At 42.6% G+C, this 23,555-nt stretch overlaps 1 protein-coding gene across 7 annotated transcripts in view; it reads left to right on the top strand.

Moving 5' to 3' along the window:
* TBC1D5 (TBC1 domain family member 5) overlaps positions 1-23,555 on the top strand; it is a 537,570-nt gene that overhangs the window by 490,940 nt on the left and 23,075 nt on the right. For all 7 annotated transcript variants that reach the window (XM_059920388.1, XM_059920390.1, XM_059920392.1 and 4 more), the window contains one exon: positions 22,652-22,751. In XM_059920388.1, coding sequence (XP_059776371.1) covers positions 22,652-22,751 — 100 coding nt within the window. The remainder of the gene's footprint in view (positions 1-22,651; positions 22,752-23,555) is intronic.

The following is a 23,555-nucleotide window of genomic DNA, read 5'->3' as shown; positions in this document are numbered from 1 at the left end:
ATAGTATTCATTGATCTCTCCTTTATCACAACAAAATGACAAAAAGTGTCAGATGAGTGAAAACAGATTTGAAAGCAGACTCATACTTCTGGAAGTATAGACAACCTGAACATTACCTGATCTACATTACCTGATTACATCATCTCAGGTCATGTTCTAGAAATTGGAATTCAAGACATATCCATATAAGACATATGAGAGCAGTCCCAATGAAGGTGCTTACAGTGAAATTGGGGAGGGGAGAACACATCAAAAGTTAAGTAATAATTACACTAAATAAAAATATAACTCATCAGCAGGAGAGGCATAAGATGGTTTAATGCTTTCCAACAGTAAAGACAGTAACTAATACGGATTCAAAAGATAGACCACCATGGGCTTTATTGGTCCAGACAAGCTTTGTGTGAGAGATTAGACTTGAACCACAGACATATTTCTTCTTCCACCAACTGCAACCATTGTTTTCCCTTATGAAGACCCTGAGACTTCCTAGGAGAGACGGTGGGGAGCGGATATTGAGCAGGTGGTCAGCAGTGCCTGCCGTAGCTGTGCTCTCCTCCCTGTCATCCTCTGACAGAGTGTAAGATAGTTGGGCTTATATCAAGTTGCTTTTGGTAAGAGTAAGAGAAATTACTATCTCAAATGAGGAAATGTGTTGCTTATTATCTAAAATAACAAGAGTCCCGAGAGAGGCAGGTGTGGAGTTGGACGATTCAGCACTGGGGTCGCCAGCTTTCCATTCGGCCACCTCAGTGTGTCGGCTTTGTCCTCAACCTGCTCCCGTCATTTTTCTCAAGAAGGCTGCCACAGAACCCGGCAGGTGTCCTGTCACCCCTACCCCCTCACATGCACACAGCATCTTCTAGAGAAGTCTGTTTGGAAGTTCCCCAGCAGGCTTTCCCTCCCATCTCATCGGTTGGGCAGAATTAAATCCCATGCGCACTCTAAACCCAGTCAGCCAGGGGAAAGGTTTAGAGAAGTCCACGGCGGTGTGGAAAGGTGGTAGAAGCGGGTGACCAGACACTTTGATGGACCAGTTATCCCTGAAGTATTAATTGCCAAAACGGTTCATCTAATCCTTCCCTAAAGCATTTACGTTTGAAAAGAGCCAGTTCTGTTGTATCAGTGATGTTTTAGTTGTGGATTTTCAGGCAGCTTGAGTTGGACTGGTAGTTGGAAGAGAGAAATTGAGCAGTGGCCTTCCCAGTAGGTCAGACTTTTCCTGGCTATATGATTTTTCTCTTCAGTCAGTGATGTATAATTCCTAAGAAGGTATATTAGTGGAAAGTATTGATTATAATGGATTTTTTATGGGCTTCTGCATGGAATTGAAAATTGGCATCTACAGTGTATCTAATTACAGGACTTTTTTCAAATAATATATAATTGTAATCTCTCACTTAATCAGTAATACTAATGATAACTGGATTAAAATGCAGTCCTATTGAAAATGCATTCCCATTTAAGATAGTTTATTGAAATGAATAGATATAAAATGAATTTAAATATCAGTTTTTCTGGCTTATTTTTTAAGTCTCACGATAGGAATTTTAATTTAAGGCCAAAATGAACTCAGATAGTTGATCCATGATATTTAGTTGTCATTTGGTGTCATGTGAATCGTGCTCACATAACAAGTCTTTGTGCCAGTGTGTCAGCTCGGGGTCAGGGAAGATGGACCATATCTTTGTAGGAGTGTCCCATCCTTCTCTCTCTCTCTTTTTGCCTTACCCAGTCCACGTAATATCATTGCAAAGAAATGTGAACATCAGAGGGAACATCATAAAGAACGCTCTGTTGTCGACAGCTTATAGGATGACAATATTAATTTAACTTCCGTTAAAGTTCTGTAACCAACTTTTAACATCTTTATGCATCAGTAAATTTATTTTTAACCAAAAATTCTGAGGAGCCTCTGAAAACAGAACCACAGGGAGTGGAGTGCTGAACCTTGACTTAATGCCCTTTTTAGGGCAGTGAAGATGTTGCCCTTTGGGGATGAATGAGCCGTTTATTCCCTCGTGCTGGGCCCTCTTCCTCCATCATTTGTCTTCAGCCTCATAATCTCCATAAAACGCCAAGATGCCAGACTAGACCATGCTGATCACTGCCCCAGAGGCAGAGACAGTGGTTTGGGGAGAGCTCAAGTGAAGCAATTAGAAATATTTAGAATTCCTGGCCAGAAATTCCTGTGAGTTTGAATGATCCCAAATTAAATGTGTCATTGATAGCATTTGCTTCCTTCCAATGGCCTTTCTTGAAACTTGACATTTATTTCATCTTTTAATGTCACGTTACCTTAGGGACAGTAATTTGTGCCCCGAAGTGCACATGTGCGTGGCAGGGAAGGAAGTGAGGGCTTCCCATTGTCCCGTGCAGACGGCAGTCAGCCAAGGCCAGAGGCCAAACTGAGGATGCTGTTGGGTGGTCCTCCTCTTTCTGCCTCGATGGCATCCCCAGCGCCTCCTACCCAGCGCCGTCCTGCTTTTAAGTCTTCTACCCCTAACATCTCATCATTTATCCTTTGAAACACCTATGTTCACTTTTCCAGGATGCTGTATTTTTAATCCACTGGGCTTTACTCCCAGAAAGAATGGTTTTGCTCCTGTCGTAGGAACTCTAGGCCTACTGAGCAAAGCGGGGTTGGCGGTGGGGGGGGAATCTTTGTCAGGCGGCCTGCCCCTTGCCTTGAAACCTTAAGGCCGAGTCACGCCTTTCTGGTTGCTCCTCGTGCCAGAGCTGCTGTACCCAGAGGGTCAGTCAGAGGCTTGGGCGCCTGTTTCCTTCCCTCAGCCCTGCTATCTTCCCCCCAGTTTTTTGCTCCGAGATGCCCGTGTGTCAGGCATTCACGGACCAGTGTGAGTACCGGGAAGCTCACGCCTCCCGCAGGGGAGGAGGGAGCAGAGTGACAGGCATCACCAGTGCGGCCTGGGCACCACTCATGAGAGCCCCGCTGAGGGCAGGTGGGCGCTAAACCCAGCCTGGGCGAGGCTCACCAAGCAGCAAGCCTGAGCTGGGGGCTGTTTCTTTCTCTGCTCAAAGGTGGTATCCATTCCCCAACTCCTGTACCCAAAGGAGGTGACTTTTTTTCCTAATTAAATTAAAAGCGTGTTTTAGGTTAGTAAAGGCCCCAAGAGGGAGTTGCCGTTGTTGGAAAGATTCAGAATCTTTCTATACTGTGGCAGTGATGATTAAAAAAACATGGATGGTACCAGGAAAACCTGCTAGCAATGACACAAATAACTACTAATAAGATGAGAAAAGAAAAACAAAAATAAAATTCATTTGACCATAAAAATAATAATAAACATAATCATTTACACAGAGTTCACCGTTCATGCTTTATTAAGCCTCTTAATAAGCATGTCTGTCATTACAAATGCACCTGATTAACTGTCGTAACTTTATTTGATTAGATTAGTAAACTTTGCTCATATATGCTTGACCTTTGCTGAGGTGTTTGCTTGTGAGGTACAGTTGGTCACGAGCAACTTTTTTTTTTTTAATTAATTAATTAATTTTTTTTTTTGGCTGTGTTGGGTCTTCGTTTTTGGCGAGGGCTTTCTCTAGTTGCGGCAAGCGGAGGGCACTCTTCATCACGGTGCGCGGGCCTCTCACCATCGCGGCCTCTGTTGTTGCGGAGCACAGGCTCCAGACGCGCAGGCTCAGTAGTTGTGGGTCACGGGCCTAGTTGCTCCGCGGCATGTGAGATCTTCCCAGACCAGGGCTCGAACCCGTGTCCCCTGCATTGGCAGGCGGATTCGTAACCACTGCGCCACCAGGGAAGTCCCGAGCAACTTTTTTAAATATGTGAGAAAAAACAACCACCAAGACGGCTCTCAGCCCTGACATTACAGTGTGGCCGAAGGATTTACAAAGCCTTGACTATATGGATCACCAGAAGATAATATAGTCCAATTCCCAAGCTTCCTTTTTATTTAAGATGATGGCAAAGCCATTCCTCCTTTCCCTCAGAATCGTTACCAACTTAGTACAGTCCTGTCCATAGCCTCATCATTTCTAGTCAAAACGGCATGTTCCAGAGTTACTTAGGTCAGCTGATAGAAACTTTAACAGCGGTAACACAAAGCATGATGATTGTAATAAGCCATAAACAAATTAGCTTTATATTAAATTCTAAAAAGTTATGGGCTACTTTGGAAAATGAGAGAAGAGGGTAAAGAAAAGTGTTTCAACTGGAAAAGTACTTATGAAAGGGGCCACTCCTCCCCCACCCCCATCATTTATTCATAGACCCCTGACTAGACTCTGATTCCTGCCTTTCTTGGTCATATTTCCCAATTGTTTTTTCACCTTTGATGTTCTTACTGTTCTGCTTTAATGCTTCTTTTACCTCGTTCCTTCGTCTGGAGCATATTCCTTTGCCATTTCATTTTGTTTAAGTTTCTATTTGTATTTTTATGTGTATAGTAGGCTAGTTATGTTTCTTGACCTTGCAGAAGTGGCCCTCTGTCGGGGACGTCCTGTGTTTCCCAGCAGTACGCTCGCCTTTCATCACCCAAGGACCAGGGGCCAGCTGGTCCCAGGGTAGTGTCTGGCCTGCATTCGTGGACACCGTCTGCAGGCGGCAGGAGCACAGTTTTCTTGTTTCTGGTGTTTCAGGTGGGTGAGGCTGGTCTAGAGGCTTGCGCAGGCTTCCTGGCAGGAGGGGCCAGTGCCTGCCCACTGGTGGGTGGAGCTGCTTCCTGGCCCTCCTGGGGGCAGGGCCGTGTCAAGGGGTGTGTTTAGAGGGGGCCGTGGGTTCAGGAGGACTTAGGCAGGCAGCCTGTCTGCCGATGGGTAGGGCTGTGTTCCCGCCCTGTGGTTTGGCTTGAGGTGTCCCAGCACTGGAGCCTACAGGCTGTTGGGTGGGGCCAGGTCTTGGAACTAATGACCCAAGCAAGATGTCAGCCTCCAGCGAGAGTCCACGAAGATGAATACTCCCCGATATATCTGCCACCAATTTTTATGCCCCCAGGTTGAGCCACAGCTGCCCCCCGCCTCCCCAGGAGACCCTCCGAGACCCTCATGTAGGTCTGGCCCAGGTTCCTGTGAAGTAACTGCTTTAGCCCTGGATCCCAGTGGGCATGAGACCTTGTATGTGCCCTCCAAGAGTGGAGTCTCTGTTTCCCCCAGTCCTGTGGAGCTCCTGCAGTCAAGCCCCACTGGCCTTCAAAGCCAAATGCTCTGGGGGCTCCTCCTCCTGATGCTGGACCCCTAGGCAGAATTGTAAACAAGGTCATGAAAGTTTGCAACGCTTACCTGAGTTCTTTCATGTGTCCCCTCAGATACCTCAAGGATTCCACTAACAGGGAAGTGGAAAGAACTAGCAAAGTGATATCGTTAACCTGCCCACATACACACATATCCCCCACCGCACAGTCCAGAAGTCGGCAGGGGTCCCAACATGCAGAATAACGCCCCAATCAGTCTAGAATAAACTGTGAGAAATGCTGCCACATTGCTTAGCATCAGGGAGTGCTCAGTCTACACTCTAGGCAGTCTTCTGGGTCTGGAGCATATTTGTATACTCTACATGTATCTCTTACTCATCCATCATGGTATAAAGATACATATTCTGTGAAACATCAAGAACAATACTTTGGAAAATGAAATTGAAGAAAGAAAGAATGAAACCAGCAAGGAACCACTAGGTAATAATGCTAACATTTACAGAAATCTTAAATTCATCCCTAGACAACAATCAAATTCTAATCTCATCCAGCTAGACTATTAATAGCTATTTACTGCCCAGGATGAATGAATGTTGAGTTTTTTCTCAGTGTCTATAATCAAATTCACCCATCCGTAGGCTCTGTTATGACTAAACTCCTTTTTGATACCCTTGATGAAAGTCTCCAAATTAGGTTTGAAGGTTGGATCAGCACAAGATTTTTTTTCTTTCCCCCTCAAATAAATGAGCCGGCCTGATTCTTTTGCCAGGAACTGAGATTTAAATTTATGAGATGGACTGATCAAATGTAAAGACTGTTTCAATCCTGGACCTTGCATTTCATTCCAAAGAGAGCGTCATTATTTAGGATGCTTTGAGCTGACTATAACGGAAATCCTGACTCAAACCGATTCAAATAGTAAAGAAAATTATTAGCTCAGATAAGTCCAAAGACCTTCTCATTCCTGGCTGCACATCAGAATCAACTGGAGAGCTTAAAAAAATACCGGTAACAGAAGTAACTGAATCAGAATCTTTTGGTTGGGGCTTGGGTCCTGGTCATTGTTAAAAGCGTCCCAGCTTGTTCAAATGTCCAGTCAAGGTTTGGAGCTGATGATTTAGAAACTCATCAGCATCTTCAGGGGCCCCAGTTCCTTGCACCTCTCTGCCTAGCCCTGCTCAGAGCAGGCCCTTCCTCAGGTTAGAAGCAAGAAAAGGGGAGAGACCGACCATGTCTTCCTGCGGCTCTGGATTGGGGTGGCCTTCCCTTAGGGGAGGCTCCTGGCTGCAGGACCCTCTTGCGGAGGAAGAGGTGGAGTGAACACTGGGGGCACCAGCGCCCCCGCCCCTCCCGCGCGGAGTCAGAGTTCAGTCAGCCCTGCCACGTGCCGCCGTGATCTCCAGACCGAAGCTTTTCTGCAAACAGTTACCTCTGTGGGAAAATATATCAATCTGATTGTCATGAGTGTATTCATCTTCAAATGAGCAGGCATCTTCGGAACGGTCAGTTTTGCTGGAGGCAGTTTATACGTTCCCCCAAATCACCAGGCTGTACAAGATCATTAAAAACCACTGGACTCATGGGGAAGATGGGATTGGGGAACAACATTGAAAAACTTCATCAGTGACACATGAAGTAGGAACCTAGTTGGTTTGACACATGTTAAAATGATTACGAGATAAATACTGCAATAAATATGACCCTTTACCTTGAAAAACACCTGCTACTTGGTTGGAGAAGTGAACATCGTCGGAACGGTCACAGCTTATGAGTTACAGTGAAGTAATGGAAGGAGAATTCTTTGGAATCCGACAGATTTGGCTTATGGGTGCAGCTTGTCACACACACCGTGAGCCCAGGTCGCTGGCAGATGTGTGAGGTGTGCGCGTGTATGCATTCTGTGTATTCCTGCGTGTCTGGGTCCAGCTTCGCGCAGTTCTCTGCATTCACCCAGTGTTTCTTGTGGATGCAACTGTGCATAAGCAAACGTGGGATTCACACTGTGCTCCGTTGTTCCCTAATCCATCGATCTCGTTGGAACGAGTTCACATTTTCAAAACAAGCATCATAACAGAACTGACTTTACTCTGGGTGTGACGTGCAGCTTCTGATTTTGGTTGGGTTGGGGAAAGGAAGTTATAGAAAGATTACACTTTCTGTATTAATTTTTTGTTCCCAGTTCAGTAACTGAGTTCTCAGTTCTCGGTTCAATAACCGTACCCTGCTAATCAGAACTTTTAGAATAAGTCCATTTTGTTAATGGCCACATACATCCCTAGTATTTATAACATCAGCTTTCTCGCTGTGAATGTCTGAGTCCCCATCAGAATTCTGCAGGGGCTCCTCCTTCCCTGGGATAAATCTTGAGGCACAGCCTGCAGGGTCCTTGATACTCTCACCCTGTCCAGCGTTACGGTGAGAGCCTCCCTCCAAATCCCCAGCCTTTCAGGAATGCACAGCTATTTCGTACCTCAGATCAAGCACGCTGTCTCACACCTCTGTGCTACTTTGCTCCACTGTCTCTTCTGACCAAAATGATTCATGTGGCCCTAAGACTCCTAGAGTTCCTTCCAGCCTCTGCCCAGGCACCGCGTGTCCCATGGAACCTTCCCTGCCACCTTCTGGAAGCTTTAAGCACTTTCAGGAGGTAGCTATGGTCCTACTGAAGCTACAGATTCCGGAGTCCCTCCCCTAATCTACAGAAGCAGCATCTAAAGATGAGGCATGTCCTAGGTTATCTGCAGTTGCTTCCTTTGCTTTCAGTGTCTGAGAACTGCTTGTATTTAGTTATAAGGCTTTTCCAGGCACTTGTCTCTATCACAGTATCTCCCGAGCCAGATATTGTGTCTGGCACTCGGTAAATGTTTAGGAATGAATGAAGGCTGTTGAGGGTTTTTTTCTGCTGTGCAAGGATTCAGATGCATTAGGCTTTCCTCTGGCCTTTTCTAGAACCTGAAAAGTCACCTCATTTCCCAGCGGCGTTCACCAACCGCATATGAAAAGTAGCAAGAGTTGTTGGTATATAGTGAAAATGGGGTTTTTATAAATTAGTTTAAGGGACAAAAAATTTTAAAGTGTGATAGGTATGTAAATAAACCAGTAATTTAAAGAAGTATTTCCTTCTCACTTTTTTTTTTTTTATTCCATAAATCTCAGAATTGGTAATCTCTGTGTTAATCAAAGCTGTTCCAACGCTTGGTTTCCTTTTACCAATTATAACTTAAAGTACTTCTTAAACCATGCGTGATCCTCAACTTGGATTTCTGTAGGGCGCCATTTTTTGTTTGTCTCTAATGGGACATCATGGGGGTCAGTAGCCCGGAGCATTGTGGTACAGGGGTGCACATTTCCTCCTCACACAGGTCAATTAGCCTTGCCGTAGAGAAGCAGTGTTGGCTGAGGCCCTTCCGTCTGGGTCAGCCATCGTGCAGACGCCTACTTTGGTGACAGAAACAGCAAGGGAAAGCACGCAGATGGTTCTACCCAGACAGCAACTCTATGAGAAGCCCAGCCGGAGGCCTCCGTGCTGGCTGCGTGGTTTCTTCAGTTGGTCTGATCACGTGTAAGTCGAGAGGGGAAAACCCTTGATAAATAAAGTAACATCTGTGCTAATAGGCATGGTGAAGGAGAGAACCATTCTGGTTTACAAAAGATGGGTCAGGTTGCCTAATTATAAAAATACAACATGAAGGCGATAGCCTAAAAGCCCAAAAGATGGGGACATTTCCCCACAAATGCCATTTAGTTAGCCTGTCAAACACAATCCCTTCTAGGAGAGAGCCTTTTTTTTTTCCAGTTAAAATATTCAAAAGACCGGCAATTGCCTTAACAACTGAGCTTAACATTTCTATACCTTTTGAATTTTTAAAGGCTAGGAAGTTCCTAAGAGAAGCCATACGCATATGATGATTTTTTTTAAAAGAGCAGTAACAGGATTTTTGCAAATAGAAGGTTTATAACTATGCAAGTAAGGTTTTATTCTTCCACTGATTACACCTCTGTGAGGTTGTCCTAGTTAAACATTTTATTTTAATTTCCAGTATGTTTTTTCAGGACTGTACGTTTATTCAGTTTACTTTAAAATTTATAGTACATGATCCAGTTATTTGTCACTATTCTTTTCTATTTACGCTATTGTTTTTTTGTAAACAATCTCTAGAAAGGCAAAGTTAGATTAAAATAGCTCATAATGTTGAAATGGTAATAGGCAGAAAAGCATATTTCTAAATGATCAATGTATTTAACAGATATTACTTATTATGATTATTATTAAAATATCTTCAGAAAATCAGGGATGAATTTAAATACCATAGATAATGACATGTTCTACCATTTTCTTTTTATTGCATTTACGTTTGAAAAGCATCCTTTATTCTCGGATATACTTAAACAAGCCTCTGTTTATCGAAAGTTGCAGAAGAGAGCATGCATAACCCAACAAAATTAATTTATATTGGGCTTTAAAATAAGTACTTGTGCAAAAACAGAAATATAGATCAATGGAACAGGATAGAAAGCCCAGAGATAAACCCGTGCACGTGTGGTCACCTTATCTTTGATAAAGGAGGCAAGAATATACAATGGAGAAAAGACAGCCTCTTCAGTAAGTGGTGCTGGGAAAACTGGACAGCTACATGTAAAACAATGAAATTAGAACACTCCCTAACACTGTATACGAAAATAAACTCAGAATGGATTAAAGACCTAAATGTAAGGCCAGACACTATCAAACTCTTAGAGGAAAACATAGGCAGAACACTCTGACATAAATCACAGCAAGATCCTTTTTGACCCACCTCCTAGAGAAATGGAAATAAAAACAAAAATAAACAAATGGGACCTAATGAAACTTAAAAACTTTTGCACAGCAAAGGAAACCATAAACAAGACGAAAAGACAACCTTCAGAATGGGAGAAAATATTTGCAAATGAAGCAAGTGACAAAGGATTAATCTCCAAAATATACAAGCAGCTCATGCAGCTCAATATCAGATAAACAAACAACCCAATCCAAAAATGGGCAGAAGACCTGAACAGACATTTCTCCAAGGAAGATATACAGATGGCCAACAAACACATGAAAGGATGCTCAACATCACTAATCATTAGAGAAATGTAAATCAAAACTACAATGAGGTATCACCTCATACCAGTCAGAATGGCCATCATCCAAAAATCTACAAACAATAAATGCTGGAGAGGGTGTGGAGCAAAGGGAACCCTCTTGCACTGTTGGTGGGAATGTAAACTGATACAGCCACTATGGAGAACAGTATGGAGGTTCCTTAAAAAACTAAAAATAGAACTACCATACGACCCAGCAATCCCACTACTGGGCATATACCCTGAGAAAACCATAATTCAAAAAGAGTCGTGTACCACAATGTTCATTGCAGCTCTATTTACAAAAGCCAGGACCTGGAAGCAACCTAAATATCCATCGACAGGTGAATGGATAAAGAAGATGTGGCACATATATACAATGGAATATTACTCAGTCATATAAAGAAATGAAATTGAGTTATTTGTAGTGAGGTGGATGGACCTAGAGTCTGTCATACGGAGTGAAGTAAGTCAGAAAGAGAAAAACAAATACCGTATGCTAACACATATATATGGAATCTAAAAAAAAAAAAACGGTTCTGAAGAACCTAGGGGCAGGACAGGAATAAAGATGCAGATGTAGAGAATGGACTTGAGGACACGAGGAGGGGGAAGGGTAAGCTGGGACGAAGTGAGAGAGTGGCATGGACATACACACACTACCAAATGTGAAATAGATAGCTAGGGGGAAGCAATCGCATAGCACAGGGAGATCAGCTCGATGCTTTGTGACCACCTGGAGGGGTGGGATAGGGAGGGTGGGAGGGAGACGCAAGAGGGAGGACATATGGGGATATATGTATACATATAGCTGATTCACTGTGTTATAAAGCAGAAACTAACACACCATTGTGAAGCAATTATACTCCAATAAAGATGTTAAAAAAAATTTTTTTTAAATAAGTGCTTGTACTTACAGTAGAATAAGTTGACCCCAAACAGTGTAAGAATTAGTTCTGAATAGGGCAGTGAAGCCACTCTGGGCAGAACTGGCATAGGGACACTGGAAAGCTGTCCTGGGAGCCTGTCACCCTGCTTCTCCTCCCTGCAGCCTACTCCAGGCTGAGAAGAGGTCTCTTGGACTGTTACCAAATAGGCATCTAACCATGCAGGCATCTGTTAAAACCGCCTTAGAGCAGGGAAATAGTACAGTGCTTCACAGCCTTCCCAGAGAGGTTGGCAGCTGTATTCAGAAGTAAGTCTGAATCCTTGCCATTCAGAGTGTGGTCCATGGACCAGCTATGTAGTCGTCCCCTGGGAGCTTGTTAGCAGTACTGACTCTCAGGCCCCACCTCAGACCTGCTAAATTAGACATTCTCCAGGTGAGTTTCCATGCATATTAAAGATTGAAAAGAATTAGTCTGAGTAAGGTTAACGGAATACCAAATCAGAAATGAGATTTTCTGTAGATAAAGCCAGCTTCAGATACATCCCGGTGTGAACATGTTCTCCTAGTGGGTGATGGGTAAGTGCTTTCCATGTGTCAACTCTGCTCTTAGGACATTTTGCATGTATTAGCTCCTTTAACCCTCAAAAGACTCTGAGGTCAGTTCTGTAATTATCGCCCATTTTGCAGATGAGAGTACTGAAGCACAGAGAGGCTGTGTTTTAACTCTCTTCTGCAAAAAAAATAAGTTACTAGTCATGCCTGGACAGTCGGTAATTTCTGCCTTATCAGAGCCCAGAAAAATAAAATGGGGTAAGAAACTACGATCTTTTTTTACTTCCTCAGTAAAAATTATGAGAGGAAGTGGAATAAGAAGAAACTTCTCTCTCTAAATTTTGTGAGCTTCACATGTTCTACTTGTAAATTGTTGTTTATAAACAATCTGTATCCCCTGTCCCATCCACGGCAAGCACGTGATTGGAGTTAATTATTTTAACTGCCCACACCTGACTTCAAAAGGCTATTTGGAACACTGCCACATGGAAACCAATGAAGTGAATGTGGATTTAATATGTAATTGGTCAACTTGAGGGATCTGCTAAAAGACAGTACAGCAAATGTTTGCATGGAAAAGTAAGTTTCTCCCTCTATTTCACCTGGTGGCCCTGCCCTGGCAGCTCTTCGTGGGCTGCTGCGGGGAACAGCTTCGGATGGTCCCTGTTAGTGATCGAATGAGGGAGCGTGGTCAGAGAGCCCGGCTGGCAGAAGCCTGGCCCGTGCCTCACCTGGCCACGCTTATTTTAGGGCAGGCCATTTTTAACTTTATAAGAAGGCAGTATTCTTTTTTTTTATTTTGGTAAAATGGACATAAAATCTGCCATCTTCATCATTGTTAAGTGTACAGTTCAGTGGTATTAAATTCTTTCATTGTGTTGTGCGTCCATCTCCATCACTCAGCCTATCCTGTAAATTTGAAACTGTACACGTTAAACGAAAACCCTCGCCTCCCTCGCCACCCTTCCTTTGGCAACCACCATTCTGCTTTCTGTCTTTATGATTTTGACTACTCTAAGTATCTCATATAAATGGTACTGTATGTAAATACCATAGAGTATTTGTAATTGTGTGACTAGCTTAGCATGTCTTCAAGGTTCATCCACGTTGTAGCATATGTCAGGATTTCCTTCCTTTTTCAGGCTGAATAATATTCCATTGTAGGTACTTACCACATTTTGCTTATCCATCCATCTGTCAGTGGACACTTGAATTACTTCCACATTTTAGCTATTATGAGTAATGCTTCGGTGAACATGGGTGTACAAATATCTCTTTGAGACTCCACTTTCAGCTACTTTGGGTATGTACCCAGAAGTGGAATTGCTGGATCATTCGGTAGTTCCATTTTTAATTTTTGAGAAACATTTATACTGTTTTCCACATCAGCCTATACCATTTTACATTCCTACCAGCAGTATACAAGGGTTCCAATTTCTCCACATCCTCACCAACATTTGTTATTATCTGCTTTTTGGATAGTAGCCATCCTAATAGGTATGAGATGGTATCTCATTATGGTTTTGATTTGCCTCTCCCTGATGATTAGTGATGTTAAGCATCTTTTCATGTGCTTGTTGGCCATTTGTATATCTTCTTTGAAAAAATATCTATTCAAGTCCTTAACCCATTTTTTAATCAGGTTGGGTTTTCTTGTTTTTGTTGCTATTGAGTTTTAAGAGTTCTCTATATATTCTGTGTATTAATCCCTTATCAGACATATGATTTGCAAATATTTTCTCTCATTCTGTGGGCTGCCTTTTTACTCTGTTGTGCACAAAAACACAATTTTTTTGATTTTTTGTGCACAGTTTTTTATGCACAAAAAAATGTTTGATGCACAAAATTTTTGTAATTTTCATGAAGTCCAGTTTTTCTACTTTTTCTCTTAATGCCTGTGTGTTGGGTGTCATATCTAAGAAATCATTGCCAAATTTAACATCATGAAGTTTTGCTCTGTTTTCTTCTAAGTGTTTTATAGTTTTATGTCTTACATTTAGGTCTTTGATCCATTTTGAGTTAATTATTTGTTTATGGTGAGAGATAAGGGTCCAACTCAATTCTTTTGCAAATGGATATCCAGTTTTCCCAGCACCATTTATTGAAAATACTGTCCTTTCCCACGTTGAATGGTCTTGGCACCCTTGCAAAAGTTATTTGACCCTATATGTGAGAGTTTATTTCTGGTTCTTTATTCTGTTCTATTGATCTATATGTCTGTCTTTTTGCCAGTACCATGCTGTTTTGATTACTGTAAATCTGTAGTAAGTTTTGAAATCAGGAAGTGTAAGTCCTCCAGATTTGTTCTTCTTCAAGATTGTTTTGACTACTCAGAGTCCCTTGAGATTCCATATGAATTTTAGGTTGAATTTTTCTCTTTCTGCAAAAATGTCATTGGGATTTTGATAGAGATTGCATTGACTCTGTAGATCATTTTGGATAGTATTGACATTCTAACAACGTTAAGTCTTCTAATCCATAACCTTGGAATTTTATTTCCATTTATTTCTCTTTAATTTCTTTCAGCAATTTTTATGGTTTTCTACATATAAGATTATGTCATTTAAAAACAGAGATAGTTTTATTTCTTCCTTTCCAATTTGAATGCTTTTTATTTCTCTTTCTTGTGTAATTGCTCTGGCTGGAACTTCCAGTGTTGAATAAAGTTGTGAAGGTGGAACATCCTTGTTTTTTCTACTCCTGATCTTAGAGGAAAAGCTTTCAGTCTTTCATCATTGAATATGATGTTTGCTGTGGTATTTTTCATGTATGGTTTTTATTATGTTGAAGTACCTTCCTTTCACTAGTTAATTGAATGGTTTTATCATGAAAGGGTGTTGAATTTTTTTAAATGCTTTTTCTGCACCAATTGAGATGATCATGTGTTTTTTTCTCATTTTGTTAATGTGGTGTTGTTCACACTTTCATATGTTGAACCATCCTTGCATCCTAGGGATAAATATATACATATATATACATATATACATATATATGTATATATATATATTCTTTTTTAGGTTCTTTTCCCTTATAGGTTATTACAAAACATTAAGTATCTAATAAATGTCCTAGTCTTTAATGTCTGGCTCCCCAAAGGGGAGAAAGAGAAAAATGAAGTGGGGCATAAAGGGTGCAGGCTGCTTAAATCCACTGGAAGTCACTTCATCTGGAGAGGGAGAAGTTTGCAATAATGGAAGGAGGTGTGACAATGCCCACCCTCCTCTTTGTCTGCACCTCTGTGATCAGAAACAGCAATCAGTGATCAGCACAGATCCCTGATATTTGAAGGGCAGGGTCCTTTTTGCCCACTCTGGCTCCCACAAGCTGCATGCAAGCTGCTCTAAGAACAAGGGCACAGCTGCCTGCCACAGGGCTAGGGGGTGGGGATCCCAGGTAGCTCCTATTGTGCTAAGAGCTGAAATGGACCGAAATTAACTGCAGTCTACCCTCCATGCCTTCCCCGGGAAGTGGACAGTCTTCAATAGACTCCAGCATTCCAAAATAGTTACATCCCGCAGAGTCTGCTGGTGCAATTATTGTGTAGGTGGGGAGACAGATTTCTGGTGTTTCCTACTCCCCCGTCTAACCCAGGGCAGTATTCCTTAATGTGGTTGTTTTATTCAGCTTGCTGGAGGAAACTAAAGTATGAAAATTCATAAAGTACTGTCAAGTTTAGGTTTTAGCACCTTTGTTCTAGGCTGGAAGAGGCTGGAAGGAGCATCACCCCATTATAGCTTGACATGGGGAGGAGGGAAGGGCCTCCGTGATTGTTATGAAAACCCATCCTGTGAGGAAGGGCATCTCTGGTGTCCACGGGTGGTATGTGTCTCAGTGCTGGGACATAGCACTGCTTCAGCGGCTGAGAAAAAAAAAGTCCGCTTGTGTAAGTTCTGCTCCTAGCTAGCCACCTAGCCATATTAAAATTTATTTATAAAAATAAGGGGTTGAAATATATTATCTCTAAAGAAAATTCCAGCACTGAAATGATACGAGTTGCTAAATACCTTAAGCTTTGAGTTTCAGTTCAAAATTTCAAAAAGGCCTTTTTCATTCACATTTAACATGTTTGTTTACATCCTGTCTGAAAATAGGAACTGTTTTATTTACTGGGGAAATTTGATAACCATCTTTACTTTTTTAAGTGTCTTTAAGAATCACATTCTTTCTAGGCAACCCATGAAGAACAGCATCCAGTGATGTTCCCACTTTAAGTGCAGAGAAAGGAGCCATTAGCCTGAAAGTGCTGCTTGCACATTGTACATTGGACAAGATATTATAATCATTTACTTTTTCTCAAATTATTTCATTTAAGTTATTCTTACTGCTTGGTGTTGTTTAGGGAACAGATTTGTTTAGACTACAGTGTTGCTTACAGTTTGATTTGGAATCAGTTTTGGTAATTTAAAAATATTAATATTTCCTTTTTCTCCTTAGTAATCACCTTTTACTTTTTTTTCTTATTTTCTCTCTATTATGTTATTTGAATAATAATTTGATTTGATGATTACAAAAGTATGATCTGATTTCACCGTAGAAAATCCAGAAAAAATAAGAGGGAAAATGACCTACAATCCCACCGTTTGGAGAATAACCAATATAAACAGTTTGCTGAATGTCTTTCCCCTTTTTTCCAAAAACAGAGTCATTCTTTACCTACTACTTTTCCAGTCAGTATATATGTTATTGTTGAATGTTCTCCTGTGAGAACATTTAATTTCAAGTTGCCTAATATTCTGTGCATCAGTGTGTACCACAGGTTACCGAGTCCCCTGTCCTTAGACATTTCGGATCTGTGTCGAAAGGACGAGGAATTTCCTGGGAGTTGTTTTTGCCTGTGTCCATAATTCCTTGGAATAACTTTATAGAAACTGTATTAATAATCTAAAGACAACAAAAGGAACATTTACTGAGCGTTTACCATTCACCAAGCACTGTGCAAAGCACTTCATCTGGAATATCTCGTGTAATTCAATCCCCAACAATCAGCTGAGATAGGGGTTATTTTTATCCCCATTTTATAAACCGGAAACTGAGGCTCAGCAAGCTCGGCTCTCGGGTGGGGGTCACAGAGGCGGTCCGTGTGGGTGTGATACACACTGATGCTAGGGCTGGTGACTGGGCCCCAGCTCGCTCCCTGCGTCACACACCCGGAGCACTGATTTTTATGCTCCTGAAAAGCCTTCTTCGTGCTCCTCGTCTGTGTTTTCCAGTGGCGTCTTCCTCTGCTGGCACCATATGCTCCGGCTGGGGTCCCATCCACACCATGTGTGTATTTTGCCCTGTGTAACCACAGCTTCCTCAGAACATCTGAGGCCTTCCCACTTTTCCTCCTGGAGACTTTCCGTTTCCTTCACTTCCCACTCCTTGTTCACCCATCTGCTCGACGACGACGGGGTGTCTCTCCTGTCTTCTGGCTGCTATATTTAGCCTGTTCCTGCTGCCTGCCAGTGCGTGTCGGTTGCTTGTCTGCCGCTCTGCAATCTGAGGACACCCCGCTCGGAAGCTCGGCGGAACTCCACCCTGGTGCCCTTCCTGCCCCACTTTTCTCCAAACCGAGCGCGCCGGGGTCTCCGTTAGTCCGTGAACAAGGACCCTGCTGCCGCCTGTGTGATCGCGAGCAGGGCAGCGTGTCAGGGCAGTGGGCACCGCAGTCCGCACGTTGGGCCCCAGCCCCCGAAACACCAGTGTCTGAAGCAGAAACATAACAGGGATGGAAGGGAGGGAGGGGGAGGCTTCCTGCCGATCCCCCGCGCCTGCTGTGCTCCACGCCCCTCCTCGACTCAGTGACAGGCGCTTTGCCCTTGTCCCGCACTTTTCTGACTCCACTCCTTTGTTCGCTGGGTCCCTGCCTCCTAAAACGTCTTCCTTCGTTTCCTCTGAGCCAAGTCCCGCTTCTTCAAGACCCATCAGAAATGCTGCCTCTTCCAGAAAATCTGCCTTCATTTCTACCTCTATGGAAGCCATCTGCCCTCCCCATAACTGTGAAGTTTCTTTTTTCATATGTGCTGCAAAACTTCCCTGACCCCTCTCTTGGCTTGATGTATATAGGTCTGACCTCCTGCTAAATTTGCAGAGGTTGGAATACATGTCTCGTTTGTTATTATATTTCCCACAAGGGCCAGCACAATACAAATGAATATATTTGTTGAAGAAATTAATTAATAAGTGAATAAACAATAAACTACAAAATCTCATCCTGTTATTAACCCAGAAAGAACATAAAGATGTTGAAGCATTTAACAAAATTGATATATAAAATCCATATATTATAAAACAATTTAGACATTTGAGACATACAATATGTGAGTGGAAGTGTAATGATGCATCAACTATTTGGGGGTGAATGGTGGTAGAAGCACCACTTTTTTTTTTTTTTTTTTTGAATGGACAGTTCTGCCTTTATTCATGCTAGTCGTTAATGTACCACTTTTAAACTCCATGAAGCACCACTTTTTAAAAAGCAAATTCAAAAAACATTTCTCCAGATACAGTCCAAGCAAAAATCATTCGGCAAACTAAATGGAACACAGCCAATACCTGAGTGTTTTTGAAGGAAAATAATTTAGTAAGCCATTTGGGGTTAGGACTTAACATTGGAAATAGTGAATTTCTCTTAAAGGAAACTTGAGATACGAGGTTATTCCTTGGAAGTCCTAGTAGTAATCAAGCATAAGAAAGAGTATATATACCTGGGGAAATAGGAGTAGTGGGTCAAGTGACTTGGGTTCTCAAACAGCTTTGTCAACCTTGGCATCACTTCCAGAGAACGTGACTTACAGAGGAGACCACGTTTCTTGTAGGACATGATGAGAGGGTCTACCTCATAGGTTTATTGTGAGGATTAAATGAGTTCATGCACGTGAAGCGCAGGGTCAGGCATATCATAACCACTATAAAAGGGTCAGATGCCAGCTGTTTTCCTCTTCTGATGGGGCGGCCCTCGTCCTTGGTCCTTCTCTGCAGGGCTGCCAGGTCCATCTGGTGCTGTGTTGCACACGTGGTCTGCACACCACCCTACTTCATAATCCTCCATCAGTTTCTTGCCTTACACATCAGTTCATTATCCAGAACTTAAGACAGTAATGGGCTCCCAAGCCCTAATTCATCTTTCTGGGCTGAACCACATAAAAGTTTTAAACTAAGAGTGAATCATAGACCTCTGTATTTAAAATCCATTTTATTGTTTTGACCTGATAAAAAAAAATGTTTAAAAAAAGAATAATTGCCTTTATGGAGTACCTGTTCTTTGCCAGACACTCTCCATGTGTTATCATTTGGTTCTCCCACCAATACTGCCAAGCGGGGGTGAGGGGACCAAGAAATTAAGGAACTTGTTCAAGATCACACAGCCAGTAACTGGTAGAAAGAGGATTCAAACCCAGGTGTGTCTACCCCTGAATTCCGCCCTGTTTCACCATCCTCCCTCCTGTAACAGAACATGTATGTGAAAGTAAATATAGTAAGCGTTTCTCTTCATGTCTGATTTATACATAGAAATGACACTAACCGCTTGTTTTCATAAAACCTCAAGGCAATTAGCCAAGCATTTGTTTTTGATTAGAGGACCATTAATGAAAACAAATGACTAAAGCTGTCAGTGTCTGAAGCATGTTAGTCGGGAGGCATGTGGAGGCTGAGAAGCTAAGATGGAAACGGAAAGTCAGTTCCCACAATTTTAGAAGCTTGATTCTCGGCTCTTCTTTTATCTGTAATTATATGAAAGAGTGAAGAATAAATGACAAGCCACCCTTTTGCCTCCAAGTGATGCCATTTCTATTTATAAAGTCTGAGTGATTGTTGAAGGGCTTAGGAATATTTTAAGATTAAGCAAACGCTAGAGAGATCATACACTGAACTTCAGACTTTCAAACGGAAGAGGTTCTTGGGCCCCTCAACCTGTTTCAACCAGAATGCTCGGCTTATCTCATAATTGGGCTTTTGTGTCAGCTTTCCTTTGGGGAAAAAAAGGTTTAAATTAATGAAAACTGCCATTTTCTACAGAGCAGATTCCATTTGTATTGAGGTTTACTCAGGATTTTGGCAAGCAAGATGCTCTTCACTTGCCATCAGTGTCCTAAGCAAAAGTGCACGCATGGAAGACTGTGTCTTATATCCCTGTGTGCTCAGCCAGCACGCGCTTCCGGCTGCCGTGCTCTCGGGTCTGCCCCGTACGCTTGTGCAGGTTGTGAACTGCACAGTTCAGAGGGCGCCAGTCTCAGCCCATTTTCCCTACAGTCATGTTCCTACCAGCACGGTAACTAACGTGTTTGGAGGAAGAGACCCCCTTGAGCTCCATACTTCCCTCCAGCTGTCAGTGCCTCACCACCCACAGGCAAGGCCTGTGTCACCTCCAGCTCTTCTTCCCTCCCAACTTTTAAAAAGAAAACAAACTGAACACAATAAATCCGTTGAGGTAGGAATGACTGCTGCAGTTTAAGGCTCCCAAGGGCTTTTGCATCTTATAAGAAATGATGGCTTAATCCAAACTAAATACTAATACATAGAGTAAATAGACAAGAGGTGTTTAAGCCAGGAGGTGGTACATTCCTGGTGTCCTTTGTCCATTCCGGGCTCTCAGCACCCCAAATGGTAGCCGAGTGCAAGGACAGACTCTGGCCATACCTGGGTCCCCGTCTTTCAAAAGACTGCCACGAACTGGCCTCAGTGCAGTTCTAGACTCTTCCAGTTGGGTTTGTATCTGTGACACGTTGAAAAGGTGACTTGTTCAATAGGAGGGACAGGAGGCTGGGATCAGGGTTCCCAGGGCAGTTATTCTTATTTCTTTATAAGACTTGCATGTACTCTACCTCATCCTCTAGTTTATATACCTTTCCTATTCCAACTCCAAGCTTGTAAACTCCCTGGGAGCAAAGTACCTAACTTCTGCCTTCTCCAGAGAGTGCCAAAGTTAGGCCCAGACTGGGTGGAGGATTACTTAAGTTTGCATGACTTGTTAATGGCAGGACCGGGAATAGAACTCAGATTTCCTCGTGCCATATACCGATCTAGTGTTCTTTCCGTTCCGTCACTATGTCAGTTATCTGTTGCTGCGTAACAAACCACCCCAAAACCCCACTCCTCAAAACAGCATTGTTACTTCTCATAGGTTTACCGGTCAGGCACTGGGACAAGGCTGGGTTGGGCTGCTCTTCTGTTCCACGTGATGCTGACTGAGTTACTCATTTGGCTGGCTTCAGACAGGTTGAGCCGAAAGGTCCAGGAAGACGTCATTCACGTGTCTGGAACCTCACTGCTTCTCCTGTGGCCTCTTTCTCTCCATATTGTCTCTCCTCTCTTTCAGTATCCTAGCCTGAGCTTCTTTACAGCTAACTATGGTAGCTGTGTTCCTCTAAAGCAGAAGTTGGCAGGCCTCTTACCCTAGCCCCCAGCTGGAGCAGTTTGACTTCTGCTGCATTCTCTGGATCAAGGCAAGTGACAGGCCAGCCAGGATTCGAGGGGAGGAGAAATAGACACTACCTCTTGATGCGTGGAACAGCATGTACATTGAGGGAGGGAAGGCATGGATGGTGGCCATCTTTGGAGACGAACCACAACCAGGGTTAACCAACAGATGTAGCCGTCTTTCTGTAATTCCTATAGGGTCCTGATAGAACGGGGAAACTCAAGTTTGTGCAGACACAAAGGAGAAAAAGGAGAAGAAAAATGCCCTGAAACCACCTACCCAAGGCCCCAGTAATCATTCCCTGGCTGAACTTCTCCTGGTTGCATTTGTCTTTACTTGAGTATCAGAAGACAGGCTGCTTCGCCTTGTGGGATGTATAAAGTACATGGTTCATGCTTGTGTAATCCTACGTGCGCATTTCACAGTAATTTGTTTTTAGAGCTATGGCTATGTCTGTTTTCTGCGTCACGCATTTAAATGCATCTTCCTAAGGGCTCGTCCTCCAGGCAGCCGTTAAAAACAGTGCTTTTCAGTGCTGCGTATGTGTATCGCTAAAATGTGGTACACCTACAAGTAACCTTTTCAACTGTTAATTTCCATCTATGTGTCAAATTATATTCAGTCTCTAAGAAAAAATATCTCTTGGGAGGTTTCTCTTCCCTTTTTTTTTTTGATGACACAGAGGATTCTTATGTGAAAAGATAAGTGTCTAACACTGGAAAATCAATTTGCTAGCCTCATCCAGCTTTGAGGATTACTCTCTTTCTCTGAGAAAAACTCCCTTAATCTTCGAAATTTCCTTGGGAACTTTTTTGCATGTATTCCTTTTTTTCTTAAAGAAAAAAACCCCCCCAAAACCCACGTTTTATCCTTTTGTTACAGTTAGATTGTCTTTTACCGTTTAGATAATTATCCCACCCAGAGTATTTTTCCTGGAAACAGTCAAATAAATACAATCCTCTAGTATCTTATCAAGAGAGGAAACGTAAGAGCAGCTAATTATGGGCTGTGGGGACAGAACTTTTCCAAGTGCTTTGGGAAATCTCACGTTTTAACAGATTATCATTGTCTAGAAAATGATGAGATTTGTCTGAAAGAAATGGAAATCTTTGGTTTCTCAAATGTGTGTGAGAAAATGTAATGGTCTTGTACCAGCTGCCTAAGGAGTAGGATCCACTGAAATCCCATTTACTCCCTCAATTTGTGTGGCTCAGTAGTTACTGAAGATATTTTATGTACTTTTGTAATACGAGGTTGTATGTATGGGTAAACATCTACACGTGGCACAAAGCTGGCATTCAATTAGGAGAAGTCCAGATTATTTTAAACCTCCACTTTACCCTTACTCTGGTTTGTTGGTGGTGGCAGTAGTAGGTTTGCTCTTGTTTATTTGTTGCTTTCTTTTGTTCTGTCTAGGGCTGAAAAGACACTGTGGCTCTTTAACAGTCCAGATCATTTGGAGGACTTTGGGGATTTTCTTTGATTTTTTTTTTCTTTTATTTTCATATCTTTTTGCTCCCTTCATTTTAGGAAGAAGAATTAGAAGCCCAGATTTCCCTCCTTCAAGGACAGTTGAATGACCTGGATGCCATGTGCAAATACTGTGCAAAGGTGATGGACACTCATCTTGGTGAGTGAAGTACTTTGGCCCTGGGCACGCTGACGGTCGTGACGGTAACAGCCCGGCCGCGAGGGCCTGTGTTGAGCGCTTTACGTGAATTATCTCATGTAACCCAGCAGAGCTGCAGTAGGTGTACGGCTACTATCCACCTTGCGCACATGAGGAAACTGATGCACGGAGATTAATACAGTTTCCCCAAATTATAACACCAGTGAGTAGAGGAGAAATTCAAAATCAAGCAGTCTGACTATAGATTTCAGCTCTTAACGGCTACACTGCCCTTTGTAAATATCTCTCTGCCCCAAACCAAAATGAAATATTGAACTTTCAAGATCAGATGGTCAGCTCTACTCTTGTGCTAACCTGCCTATCATCACTCATGTGATTATTATTTTGGCGGTGCTTTCGTTATTTTTTTAAGTATATGTTTTTAACCACCTGCCCGAAATGCATGTCAGGACCCTGACCTTTTCTTACTTCTGACTGTGCCTATAGTTTAAGAAATGTCTTAGTTTGAAGTTGAGTTTATGTGTGAGTTGTCCATATGTCACGTGAGAGAGTCTTCAGGCCTTATTCTCTACATTTGGGAAAGTTCTGTATTTTGTATTAGAAGTGGTCTCTGCTGGACCACCTGTGTATTGCTTCAGGAACTCCATGCTGCTTGCAGAACTTTTACAATCCATACTGTGGTTATTTTCAGCCCGTTTATGGACATCCTTTCCTTCTCCGTTCTCCAGTGTCTAGTATCTGTAGTTTGGGAGCAAATTAGGAAAACAGGACATGTAATCTCATGGAAATGGCCACTATGCTGCC

Source organism: Balaenoptera ricei, chromosome 4, assembly GCF_028023285.1.
Source record: "Balaenoptera ricei isolate mBalRic1 chromosome 4, mBalRic1.hap2, whole genome shotgun sequence".
NCBI classification, from domain to species: Eukaryota; Metazoa; Chordata; class Mammalia; order Artiodactyla; family Balaenopteridae; genus Balaenoptera; species Balaenoptera ricei.
The sequence above is the reverse complement of the archived record's forward strand: the minus strand, read 5'-3'. Positions and strand labels throughout refer to the sequence as shown.